Below are 14,375 nucleotides of genomic sequence, written 5' to 3' on the forward strand. Positions count from 1 at the left end.
TACTGCTCAGAGCAATCATCGGAATTTAGCTCCGCCCTCCCCTCTATGAGGAGCTTCCTGCGCCTCACCTGTGTGAGAAATGAGAGAATCACAGTAGAGAATCTTCTCCTGATGAAGCAGCTTCTTTCCCAGGGCAGAGGAGTGTGAATCTGTTGTGTTAAGCTTAGAGTGTGAATGTCAGTGTATATGTGTCTGTATCTACTGTATGTATGTGTGTAAAATGAACTGTTAGTAGTGATGAACGAATAAATTCGCCAGACACAAATTTACAGCAAATTTCCTGTGTTCTGCCACAAGCAAATTATAACCTCACATATATTAGCAGCGTCCTTATTGGTTGTAGCCAGGCTCTGGAAGGAAAAAGGGATCCTACATGTTTCACCAGTAGTTATGGAATGCAATGAATGTGGCAAAAGTAAGCCCTCCCCCTTACAGAACAGCTTCATCTCTTGGATGTTGGTGGGTTTCCTCTCATGAACTGCTCACTTTGTGTCTTTCCACAACATTTCAATGGGATTAAGGTCAGGACTTGACTTGGCCATTCCAAAACAATCACTTTATTCTTCTTTGAACATTTTTTGGTAGAACTATTGCATTTTTTTGTTGTCTTGCTACAAGACCAACTTTCTCTTGAGGTTCAATTCCTAGACAGATGTATTGATATTTTCCTTTAGAATTCTCTGGTATACTTCAGAATTCATTGTTCGATCAATGATGGCAAGCCAGGCCCAGATACAGCAAAACAGACCCAAACCATCTTTCTACAAATGTAGTGCTCCTCATTTACACTTCTTCGTCCACAAAACTTTCTTCCAGTATGCTTTTGGTTTGTCCACATGATCTTTAGCAAACTGTAGATGGTCAGCAATATTTTTGGGGTAGAGCAGTGGTTTTCTCCTTGCTAATCTGCTTTATATTCTATTGCTTTTCAGAGTTCTTCTGATGTTGGATTCATCAACATCAGCATTTGCCAATGAGAGAAAGGCCTTGAGTTGCTTTGAAGTTACAGTTGCAGTTGGAGTTACCTTTGATGGTCGACCAATTCTGGGTAGGGCAACAACGGTTTTGAGTTTCCTCCAATTGTACACAATCTGTCTGTCTGTTGATTGGTGGAGTCCAAACTCTTTACAGATAGTTTTGTAATCTTTTCCAACTTTATGGACATCAACAACTTTTTCTGAGTTTCTCAGACACCTCTTTAATTAGAGTGTTGAAACACGTCCAGAAAATGTGTTGATCAGGCTTTGCTGAATCGCCATTCTTGAAATAAAACAGGGCCTCTCACTTATACCTGATTGACATCCCATTGGCTGAAAACACCAGACTCTGATTTCATCTTTAAAATATATTATAATCCTAAGGATTGACTTACTTTTTACACATACAGAAATGTTGTTTTAACTAGGTTTTCTATATCTACTTGTAGGACTTATTTGAAGATAATATGATGTTTTAGGTCACATACGTATAAAAATATAGAAAATTTTAAAGGATTCACACTTTTAAGCACCATGGTATATGACAAATTTTCCCAACATTCTAAAAACTCTTCTCAAAATATTGAAACATTTCTTAAAAATTTGAAACTTTTGCTAACTTTTCCACAATCCGAAATTATTTCATGGTCTGGCTCATTTACAAAAGCATTGTGCCACTTGCCCTATAGTTTTCTATAGTGACTGTTCTCCAGCTTCAGATCATACCATTTTATCCTATGGCCAAAATACTTTTTGATTTAAATTCAGTCAAAAATCAGCCAACTGAAATAAATAGAAAATGTTTTGCATGCTGTGGGAAATTTACCACTATACAAATTTATGGGAAATTTCGGAAATATTTTCACATATCTTAATTTTTAGAAGGAACAGGGATAAATAAAATAAACTTTCCTAAGAACAATTTCTTTCCAACCCTTCATAAATCTGTCCCTATATTTAGAAAATAATTTGCATTTGTCTACTTGACAACATCACACAAAATAATTTTATAATAAGGTTTCCCTTAAAAACTTAGTACAGATATAGGCACAGGGGATTACACAGATTTCCATGTTCTTTGTGGAACAATCCATTAAAAGAATATTAAGATACATATGTTGCTGAGAAATGTAACAACAAAAATTGGAAAAACTAAATTTTTTAGAAGGAAGATGACTTGTTTAGTGTGAAGAAAACATGTACAGTATATCAATGTTATGTTAGAGAAATATTGTAAAAAAGCAAAGTTACATAAAATGTTGATAAATAATTTGCATGCATAAAATATATATTATAGAACCGTAGGTCTCCTCGTTTTCTCGTCAACATTTCTAAAGGATGACTAATTACATTTTTGCTTTTAACAAAATGATCTTAATTTTTTTCCTCATATGAGACATAATAAAGGTTCTAAATGTAAAACATATATGGTTAATAATAGTGCCTAGTTCCCACAAAAAACAGCCTGGCTAAGGTGTGCAATAGTGGCTTTTCAAAAGCACCCCAAAAAAACAGATGTAGGCTGTATTTTCCACTATTACACTACAAAATGATAGATACAAGTATGTTTGTACATTATACATTCATTCACTAAATTATTTTTGTTTCTCAGATTGTTACAATTCAGATGCACAACATATGCACTAGAATGTAAGACATTATTTCATTAGGGAAAATATGGCATCACAATTTCTATGATACACTATATGGGCAAAAGTATGTGTACACTGCCTGGCCAACATCTCGTTCCAAGATGAAGTATATTAATATGAAATTGATCTTCTATTTGCTGCTAAAGCAGCTTCTAGTCTTCTGAGAGGGCTTTCCACTAGATGTTGGAACATTGGTTGTGAGATTGGCATCCATTCATACTAGAGGAGTTGAGCGGTGATGCTCACATCAGTGTTATTGATTTATGCCACTGCAGTTTGGTTGAGCTCTCTGCAACCTTACTCTGTCCATTATTGTCAGAATTGTCAACAATTGCATTGTGTGATATACTGGCAGTTGTGTTGATACTAATTGGCGGTATATTAAATGGCCAATTCCAATAAAATTAGTAGTGGGTGTCTACAATTTTTCAGCCAAATAGTGTATGTGACTGTCGAGGTAAGTGATAGTCGTATAAACCCATTCCTATAGAACCCACTGGACTTCATGTGTGTGTGAGACGACATTGGCATTTTCTCGCTTATAGAATGATGCCACCTGTCATACGGTAGTTCCATCAACTTTATCTCACTACCAGGATATAAAGGACAAGTATGTTTAATGATGGGACCTTCATTTCAATTCTGATAGCACCCAGAGACATGGTCAAACAATTCTGTCCACAATGTCTAATGTTACTTACTAAAATTCTGCGAGGAAGATAAACTCTTCCATTAACAGAACTTTTGGCACATGAAGTAAGCAACTTTGTGGAGTGTACCTGCTACCTGCAGATCTACAATGAAGGTGCCACCCAACATTTCTAGCCCGTTGAATACCAAGTTGGTACAAATAATGGAAAACGATCAATATAATTTTCATTGTGGTTTCGTTTTAAGCAGTCATTTAAAAATAAAGAATTTGTGCTGTGTTCCCTGTTATTTCTTTCCAAAAAAGACAGAACGTCGTCTTCTTGCCTGGCGAGCGTTTTCTGATTTCACAACTTCCATTATAGGCCTTTGTTCTTCACTGCTCTCATCTGACTCTGAGCTGGAACTTCCAGGTTGGGTCTCAATAGCTCGGTCTGGATTCTCTTCAAATCCTCCATTTCTGCATGAAACTGCTTCACCTTGACACTCTCTTCTGATTTCTAATCGAGCTGTTTCATTGTATGGTGCTGCCGCCATGCATTCAGCAGCTGCTTTGTCGCACGCACACAGGAGCTTGTCACATATGCCCCATCCAAGGCCTTTAAATATAAAAAAAAATGCCTATTATTTATGTTCAGAAGGGCACTATTCATTTATCAATTTGATGCCTTCATTTTAAGTATTGCCAGATATTTACTTTCAAACAAGGGAACAGTCAGGGGTTATTTATCAAAATCCAAAAAGTTATCACTATTTTCTGAAAACTACTCCGACCAAATCCGCACTGACATTTCCCCCTATTTATCAATACATTGTTCCAAAAATTTCTTGTGTAGAAAATAACTTGATAAAATCGTTAAAAAAACAAATCGTATGATTTTTTTCGAATTTGTCTCTGAAACCTCTGACTTTTTCTGATTTGGTGGCCAAAACCTTTGACTTATTGGATTTGATGCCCAAAGCCACAAAATCAAAATTCAATGAAACCCAGTGTTTCCCAGTGAAACCCAGAGTTTTAATAAATCACAAAACAATCAGGGATATTTTTTGCCGAAAAAATTGTGTTTATCCCTTTAAAAGTCCGACCAGAAAAAAATTGAATTTCATTTAGTATTTAGTAAATAGCCCCCTGTTGCCAGATTGGTTGTTATGGGTACTAGATCTGGGGCAAAATGGGACTTTTATTACACTAAATAAGAATATTACATGCAATCTACCTACGCCTTCCAGCAAAATCCTGCATCCTAGTCCCAAAAGACAAATACATTCATATGCACAGACAAAAGAGTCTACAAATCTACTCACATGTTGGTTTGTGGTCTAAACATAAAACCTCAGACCTTATGTTTCTCTGTGGTTGGCAACCCAGTTTCTTCAAATGCTCAATACAGCAATGATGGGAAAAACAGCAGCTAGTGGATGAGAACAAATATGGAGTCATACATAATACCTAGAAATGTATATTTAAAGAGATACTTCAGTTTAAAAAAAGTAGAAATTTTCATATTTTTTAATATTTTAACATTTTTGATCTTCTTGTCTTCAATGGACTTAGTTACGCAATTAACCAGGGAGTGGGTTTTAAAGTCAGAATTCGATATGGACAAAAGAGGACATACAGTAAAAGAAAGCAAACAATAAAATGTAAATGTAAAACTGTAGCCCCAAAATTAGAAGGAAAATGTTCAAATGCTATTAAAAAAACAAACTGAAAGTTTCCTAAGAACTTGCACCGTAATATGTGTATAGTAAAAAAAAGGAATTGTGGGGCGGTTTTACTAAAAAAAATGTCCTATTTTACATTATATCATCAGTGAAAAATATTAGTTATTATGAAAATTTCCAGTATTTATAATTCTTTCCTAGCAGTTCCTAAATATGAAGATGTAAGATTAGAGATGGGCGAATTTATTCGATTAGTTGCCGGCAAATAAATTCGCAAAACCGCCGCAAAAATTTGCCAGCTAAAATTCGTCTGCCCGTTTTTTTTGGTTTTTTTTACGCTGGCGAATTTTCGCCATCACATTGCGCCTGCGTCAAAAAAACAGATGTCGGCGTCAAAAACGGACGGCGGCATCAAAAACTGGTTCCATTTTGCGGGAAATTTGTGAAACGAAACGCCCCAATTCGCCCATCACTATGTAACATATAAAAATATATTGCGACTGAAACTACCAGAAATTTGCCAACGACTTGAAAGAATTTTAACACTATTCAATTGAATTTGGAGTAGAATTGGACATTTTTGGCCCATAGAATATAATCGTTATCAATTGCTCAAATCTGGTGAACAATTTCTATTTTAAACAACAAATGGAGTCGTAGAGGGACACTTTCAAATATAACCAGACTCATTAAAAGTTTTCTAATTCTGAATGATAGTTGTGAAAATTTAGTACAACTTCAACCACAGAAAAAATGTTTTACCAGGAATTTTATACTTTGATTATTCTGCCTTAAGTGTTTTAGCAATCATTCCAAGTTCCTTTCTGTTTTATAGCAGCTGGAAAGAAGAATCTACTTGCTTTTGGATGAAGGATAATTTAGAAGAAACCACAGTCCCAACCTACAGTCATTTTGAAGTTCACCTTGAAATATACTTGTAGATGTCTGTATTCTAACAAAATATACAGTTGCTTTATTTTTCTTTACCCTACTTTACCATAGCAATCAGACAATGGTTTGGATGACAGACTGGAAAAGAAATAGGAAAACAACCAGAAGAGAAAGATGACTTAACTGATCCTGACCACTAAATAGTATTTCAAATTTCAGGCTGAAGATGCAGAACATAAAAGTAAATATATTAAGATATTACAAAATCAATTGTTCACATTATTTATAATTATTTTTTTCATTTTTTAGGGAAACAATAGCAATGGAAGAGTTCCTTTTTTAAAATGGGGATGTTTTAAGGTCCCACAAGCCATAAAGCTATAGACTTCCTATTCCTAATTCATGTAGGGCAACAGAAGTAATTTTGTTCCTCCACTTACCTGTCCAGTTCATCTATTGGACTCCCTTTACCTTCTTGGCCACAGTAGCAGCCATACCCTTCAAATTCTTCTGGGCATCGACCAGTCAAACAAAATAGCATTTCCCCCAGTAACGGCAGCTCCCTATTGACATTCCCTTCTTCATTAATTTGCAAAAAGTTATACCTGTCACACACTGAAGACAAAATGAGAAAATAAAATGTGTATATCATTTGGAGCCGGCAAGAAAATCATCTTGATCAAGTCAGAGGTATTTGCTTGGGATTAGCCCATTTTGCTTGTCTGGTGACCTTTCATGGAAAGGATCCAGTAGGGCCAGCTTTACCATGCCAAACAAATATAGAAGCTGGTCACCAATTAGGATAATCAATCTCTTAATTCAGAGTCCTTTTCTCATTAGAAGCTTCCTCCATAGTTGTAGGAGTCCAAAGAGAAACTTTCCTGGGCTCCCCAAGATAGCTGCTGTAGGTAGGATCAGTATGGGAAGCTTGGTACTATGTAGAAATTGATCTTTTGCGTGTATAGGCAGTGTTGAGGAACCAACCATAGCAGCACCAGTTATCTAATACTTCAGTCAAGTCATATTAATAAACATATTTTATACATCATAATGTTCCAGCCATGCAGGGTTCTGCAGTGACCCTCAGGTCATGTGATTGCTAAAGCCATCTGAGTCTTCTGCTAAAGGTTAGGAGAGGAGCTTGGTTCACCTACCTTTTTCTAGTGACACATCCAGTTCACTCTCTGTCACTGGGGACACTGCGAACAAATCAACATTGCCTGTACTTTCATCTAACATCTTGAATCCGCTCTCTGTGGATTAGATATTGGGCTACATTAGATATGTTTTCATTACAGGAGGAACTTAAAGAGAAACACAGTTGTAGATATTGACTTGTGAATGTGACAGTAAAGTCAACATTTTGAGGAGCACTCCAACTTTAAATGCTTTTGCTTTGAAATAGACCTGTCCATGTAGGTTTAACTGTGTCCCTTTAGTACTAACTCTTACACTCAATGGTTTCTACTTTAAGTATTAAACAATGAATGTAGTCATAAGGCTGTAGTCATAAGGCCCTCAAGTTCAACCCCTCCAAATGAAATCCAGCACCTACACACGCTCTCACCGACCCCTCCATACACTCACATAAGCTATATATACCAATATCTATATTAATTGTAACCAATAGCCTTGGATGTTAGGTTTGTCCAAGAAAGCATCCAAGTCATTCTTAAATTAGAATCAGCCATCATAAAATCATCCAGAAGCGCATTCCCAAACCTCACTGTCCTCACTGTGAAGAACCACCTACTCTGTTTCAAATGAAAGTTAATTTCCTCTGATCTAAAGGGGTGGCCTCTGGTGTGGCGTTCCGTTTTATGGAAAAAAAATATCTCCCGCTGTCTATAATGTCCTCTAATGTAATCATGTCCCCTCACAAGCTTCATTTTTTCCCAAAGAGAACAAACCCAGCCTTGATAATCTACCTTCATAATTTAAGCCTTCCAAACCCAAAACCAGTTAGTTGCATGAGTGTGAGTGTAAACAGGAGCCTGCACACCAAATAAAATTGCAACAGTTAAGAAACATCTGACATGTTTCATCCACTCTCATTTAAATCCCTCTTAAGGACTGGAGTCCAAAACTGCCCCCATACTCCAGATGAGGCCTCACCAGGGACCTATAGAGACATAATTATGTTTTCATCCCTTGAGTACTGCTCCTTTTATGCTTTAGTAAGCCCAGAATGACACTGCCTGGAATTTGACTAGAATTTGTTATCTACAAAATAACCCTAGATCCTTCTCAATTATAGAATCCCCAACACACTGCCATTTAGTGTATAACTTGCATTTATATTATTTCTGCCAAAGTGCATAACCTGCATTTATCAACCTTGAATTTCTAGTTTACTGCCCAGTTTTCCAGTTTAGACAAATCACTGTGCAAAGTGGCAGCATCCTGCATGGAACCTATAGTTCTGCACAATTTAGTATCATCACAAAAATAGAAACAGTACTTTCAATGGCCACCTCCAGATTATTAATAAACAAGTTAAAAATCAAAGGACAGAGCCCTGCGGTACTCCACTAACAACACTGGTCCAATTAGAAAATATTCCATTTACCACCACTCTGTGTAATCTATCCTTCATCCAGTTTTCTATCCAGGTACATGTTACAGGCCAATATTCCTTAATATAACTTTTAACCCTCTGTGTGGTGCTGTATTTAGCAAAGTGCAAGTAGATCACATCCACTGCCTTAGCCAAAATCGATGTTCCTGCTCAACTCCCCATAAAAGGTAATTCAATTAGTCTGGCAAGATCTATTACGCATAAAACCATGCTGGCATAAACTCATAGTATTATGATTTGCAATAAATACCCTTCAAATACCCTTCAAAAACCTTTCCTACCACTGACGCCAAACTAACTGGTCTACAATTTTGAGGCTGACAACAGGATCCCTTTTTGAATAGAGGTACCTCTTTTGCAGTACATTAGTCTCTTGGCACCCTGCCAGACCTCAATGAATCCAGAAAAATTAAGTAATGCAGTTTGGCAATCACAGAGCTAAGCTCCTTTAGTACCCTGGGATGAATACCATCTGGCCTAGACCTTTGTTTATCTTTACATATACTAGTCTCTTTTGAACTAAGTCTTATGTGAACTAGTTGTATAACTGGAATTGGGACTATTAAGAAGGAAACCTTCATTATTTATTTGTTTCCTCATTTGTGAAGACAGACAAAAATAACAGTTCAAAAACCCTGCTTTTTCTCTATTCTTATCAACCAACTCTGACATTAAGGGGCCAATTCATTAACTTCGAGTAAAGGAATAGAAGTAAAAAAAACTTCGAATTTCGAAGTGTTTTTTTGGCTACTTCGACCATCGAATGGGCTACTTCGACCTTCGACTTCGAATCGAACTAAAAAACTTTCGACTATTCGACCATTCGACCATTCGATAGTCAAAGTACTGTCTCTTTAAAAAAACTTTGTTAATTAACCCTCGATATTCGACCCTTGATGCATCTGCCCCCAAGGGTACCACCTCTTCCTGCTTAATTTTTGTACTATTTACATATTTAAAAAATAATTTTGGATTCATTTTACTCTTTGCTGCAATACCCTTTTCCATCTTGATTTAATCTTGTCTTCTAGCTTTTTTCATGATTTATTGGCCTCCTTATGCCTCATCATCACCATCATTTATTTATATAGCACCAAGTTACACAGTGCTTTAAATTTGTTTATAGTGAACAGGGAACAAATGGTGAATAACAAACAAAAGGGTTTACAGAGTACAATAGGTATAGAGGGGATTACTCGCAAGAGTTTACAAACTGAAGGTTAGTGTACAATTGAGGCATTAGGATTTCAGAAACAAGTTTGTGATTTATGATACAGTTGTGACTGATTAACATTTTGGCTGTCCCAGTTAACTTGAAGACCATAAAAGCACATCTTTTTGTCCCAACCTCAGCACCAAAATTTCTGTCAAACCACAAATGTTTGTTTTGTGAGGACGTTCCTTGCTTACAAGGGGACTATACCAACATGTATATTTATTAAGCAGCATTTCAAAGACTTTGCATTTTTGTTCTGTGTTTAACCCTGTGAAAAGCATTTCCCACTTAATATGTTGCAGAGATGCCCTTATACTGGCCAAGTTTGCACGTCTAAAATCTAGCGTTTTAGATACTCCCTTTGTTGTTTCTGCAACATAATCTCAAAGGAGACCATGTTATGATTACTGTTCGCTAAATGCTGAATCACACAAATGCTAGAAATGTGTTCTGTGTTATTAGTTATTTCTAGGTCCAAAAGAGAGTCATTCCCTGTAACTATTCCCTACTCTTTTAGGGATGGGCTCTCAGTTGTACTGGGGGATGTATTGGGTCAGTCTACTGAGGCAGCATGGGACTTAGAAACCCTCCTTAAGAAGTCTTGCTCCTTGTTATTATGCTCAGCTTGTGAACAAGAGATGCAGTAAAGTGTCTAAAGAATATCAAAATTGCTTACTTGTGGGAACAATGCTGTTTTTCTGTGTTGTACCTGTAAAACAACAGCAGCATGAGCAAACTTTTTGTGGTTTTGTTTGGTAGCAATTCAGCATAGCATTTAATCCGTTATTTCCGTGATAGGGTTCCACTCACATACAACCATCTGAGACTAGGCTGTAGTTTTGAACAATTTGACTTTATCATACTAAAAATAATGAGGCCCAGCCACAGATATTGTCATACTCCAATGGGCACATGGTCCATATGAGCAATCAATTCTGCAGGGCTGAACCAATGCCTTCAGTATCAGTAAATCCTTATTATATACATTAAGCATGCATTTAATGGTTCTGGTTTTGTTTTTGATGTTAGCCATGATGACTGCCACATAGGTAGCAATTAGTTTCCACTCTATTGTCTTGATAACCTACCCCACCCCCCACTGCTCCTACCACCACCACCGACATTCAATCTCATGTCTGTTTTCAACAAAGTTTCCTTACAAAGTTGCCAAAACAATAGTCCCTGGAAATAAAGGTACATCTTTAAATAAAAAGGGCAAGTTAACCCAACGCTTGTAGGGGGGTTCATTCTAAGCATTGCTGACTTTGCAAAGGGGAATGATGGAAAAATTTAAGACACGTTTGCATGAATTCGGGAGAACGAGGAAAATGAATCAAAGTTTGAAGTTGTTAGACAAGTGCAGTACTTACATTCAGTAACAGCAGTTGCGGTTGTTTTAGTGGTAGTGCCTGTATTACAAACATATTGCAAACAAAATTAAAGGGCTTGTTATGGAATTACTGATCCCCATCCATACTGGACAAATTCCAGAAAGCTCAGAATTAAGGAAAAGCCGTCTCCCATAGACTCCATTTTATCCAACTAATCCAAATTTTTTTTTTTTAATTCCTTTTTCTCTGTAATAATAAAACAGTCGCTTGTACTTGATCCCAACTAAGATATAATTAATCCTTATTGGAAGCAAAACCAGCCTATTGGGTTTATTTAATGTTTAGATGATTTTCTAATAGACTTTAGGTATGGAGATCCAAATAACAGAAAGATCCATTATCCAGAAAGCCTGAGCATTCTGGATAATAGGTCTCATACCTGTACAAGGTATTGTTTTATTGTTAGAGAGAAAAAGGAAATTTTTAAAATTTCCTTGACTATTCAAAATTCATTCATATTAACAGTACGTGTATTCCTTAATATCTTGGAATTAAAGAAAAATAAATAATGACTGCAGATTGCAAAAGTGCTTAGAATAGCCCCCTCATCAATTATTCATTCACTTATTTTAAAGGTTTACTTATCCTTTAAGCTGCCATCTGCCTAGATTCCAAACATTTCCTGAGTTGTAGCTTTTAGTGATGGGCGAATTTATTCGCCAGGCGCGAATTCGCTGCGAATTTGCGCGAAACGCCGGCGTCAAAAATTTTTTCCCGAAAAACCGGATGCCGGCATCAAAAACGGCCGCCGTTTCGCAAATTTTTCGGCGCAAATTCACCCATCACTAATAGCTTTCTCTGAATAATCTTCTAAGAAGCCAAAATATATTCATGCTTACTGAGAGATATAGATTCGGCACTGCTTTCACCCAAAGAATCTGTTTAAAGGCAAAAGAGGAAGAGAAGGAACCATTAGAACTTGAACAATGACTTGTATACAAGATATATTAGAACTTAAATATCCTGGTTATTGCCTATTGGTGCAATGTCAATCAATGTACCATCAAGAATCTCTGTTCTCCAAACAAACAGGAGCAGACTGCCCTTAATGGTGAGTAGACACTCTACTGCATTTATTAAAGGATGTTCCTAGACATGATCTCTGGGAGAGATGACTATGCTTCTCTAGGTGCAGACCATTTACATACACAAGTGTGTTTGGATCATGAATGGACCAGATTGACAATGGCAATAATGAGTCTGTGTGCCTGGTATGGTCAGTGGCAAGTCTGGATCAATATAAGCATTAGAAGTAATCTGGTTGTCAATACGGATCAAACACTGATACATTACAATTCATCAACAGGTAGGGACAACATGATCACTTACTGGAGGATGGTTTTGGGGAGCTTTGGTTGTTTTCAAATTCTGAGAAAAACAAAGTTTCTGATGAGTCAAAATGTCATACCATTAAGTTTTGCCTATTGTATTTATTTATCATGCACCTGCCTAATTGTCTATTTAAGGAGAACTAAAGCCTAACTAAAGAAGTAGGTAGAAATGTTGTACATGATGTTTTGTGCTTCTGTACCAGCCCAAGGCAACCACAGCCCTTTAGCAGTAAAGATCTGTGTCTCCAAAGATGCCCCAGTAGCTCCCCATCTTCTTTTCTGTTGATTCACTGCACATGCTCTGGGCTGCTGAGCTTAGGGGCCAACGAGCAAGATACTGTATGTGTATAATATAAATGTCACAGGACTGGTTGTTAAATAATTACTGGTACATGGCAGCTCAGAAACCAGCACAATTAGTATCAGAATTCAATATTGATGGACGAATAAATTCGCTAGGCGCGAATTCACTTTGAATTTCTGCGTTTCACCATGAGCAAATTATTTCGCAAAACTGTGGCAAAAATCTGCTGCATCAAACAACGTGCGTCAGAATAGTCCTGTGCATAAAAATTGTTGCGCAACAAAATTATTCAGACGCCCATTGACTTTAAACCATTTGGACTAAATAGGCGGGCGTATAAATATATGTTGCGGGCGTAGAAATTGACGCGTGCCAAAATAATTTTGACGCCCCTTGACTTCAATGCGTTTCAGTATATAAAATAGGACATTTCTAGCCATATTTATTTTTAGGGTCTAGTTACTTAGTGGATTTTCAGTCTCAGATTAACCAGATGTCTGTATGTATGCTTCTGCTGGTTTTCTGTTTATACTTATTGGGTGGAGGGTGAGGACTTCTCACCAACCTTTTCTTCTGAATCTTTGGGCAGGTTGGAATTACTAAGACACAACATAACTATGTCCAGGAAAGACTTATTAGAGAGAGAGATAAATACATTGAACCCTTTGTACAAGATGATGGCATGCTTCAGATAGATGACACAAGACCAAGCCAAAGTCATTTATCAAAGTTGTAAATAGTGTAGAGAGTGGAAGGGGTTTCAAGAGCCAAGGCCATACATTGCTGTATATATAACTAAGAAGTACGTGGCAGTGCAGAGAGTGATAGGGCTGGCAGCCATGCATCTTGCATTAGATTTGAGGGTTTCTAACAAGTTGCTATAGGTCATTGCTTATGCTCATGTTGTTCATCAGGCACTGGTTGGGGATCACTAGTCTAACCCATGAAGCTGTACCACTGGAGAAGGCTGGTAATTTAACACACATATATTCAGTCAACATAAAGAGTTCATAAGAGCACCAAACCATTCAGCAGGGAATATCTTTAGGCTCATGGTTTTAGGGGAAGAGAGACTGTATAGACGGCTTGTCGCATCCATTCCCACATCTGCTCATTAAGGCCTCTACAAAGTCACTCCGTGGCCCCTTAAAGGGATTCTGTCATAATTTCTATGATGTAGGTTTTATTTCTAAATGACACTGTTTACACTGCAAATAATTCACTGTACAATATAAAATTTTATTCCTAACCTAACAAGTGTATTTAATTGTAATATTGGTGTGTAGGTGCATCTCAGGTCATTTTGCCTGGTCATGTGCTTTCAGAAAGAGCCAGCACTTTAGGATGGAACTGCTTTCTGGCAGGCTGTTGTTTCTCCTACTCAATGTAACTGATTGTGTTTCAGCGGGACCTGGATTTTACTATTGAGTGTTGTTCTTAGATCGACTAGGGGCGGGCGGTTATCTGGTTACCTTTCCATTGTTCTGCTCATCGGCTGCTGGGGTGGTTGATATCACTCCAACTTGCAGTACAGCAGTAAAGAGTGACTGAAGGTTATCAGAGCTCAAGTCACATGACTGACTGCACCTGGGAAACTGACAATATGTCTAGCCCCATGTCAGAATTATAAATTAAATATAAAAAAATCAATTTGCTCTTTTGAAAAACAGATTTCAGTGCAGAATTCTGCTGGAGCAGCACTATTAACTGATGTGTTTTGAA

General features: G+C 37.1%; 1 protein-coding gene across 1 annotated transcript in view; it reads right to left on the minus strand.

Annotated features, from left to right (window-relative positions):
• Positions 1–3,070: 3,070 nt before the first annotated feature.
• oc90.S (otoconin 90 S homeolog) overlaps positions 3,071–14,375 on the minus strand; it is a 34,091-nt gene continuing 22,786 nt past the window's right edge. The window contains exons 12-18 of the mRNA XM_041568023.1: positions 11,858–11,896; positions 10,998–11,036; positions 10,304–10,336; positions 6,988–7,086; positions 6,274–6,448; positions 4,583–4,689; positions 3,071–3,876 (exon numbers count right to left, since the gene is read on the minus strand). Coding sequence (XP_041423957.1) covers positions 3,566–3,876; positions 4,583–4,689; positions 6,274–6,448; positions 6,988–7,086; positions 10,304–10,336; positions 10,998–11,036; positions 11,858–11,896 — 803 coding nt within the window. The 3' untranslated portion in view covers positions 3,071–3,565. The remainder of the gene's footprint in view (positions 3,877–4,582; positions 4,690–6,273; positions 6,449–6,987; positions 7,087–10,303; positions 10,337–10,997; positions 11,037–11,857; positions 11,897–14,375) is intronic.

Source organism: Xenopus laevis, chromosome 6S (assembly GCF_017654675.1).
Source record: "Xenopus laevis strain J_2021 chromosome 6S, Xenopus_laevis_v10.1, whole genome shotgun sequence".
NCBI lineage: Eukaryota > Metazoa > Chordata > Amphibia > Anura > Pipidae > Xenopus > Xenopus laevis.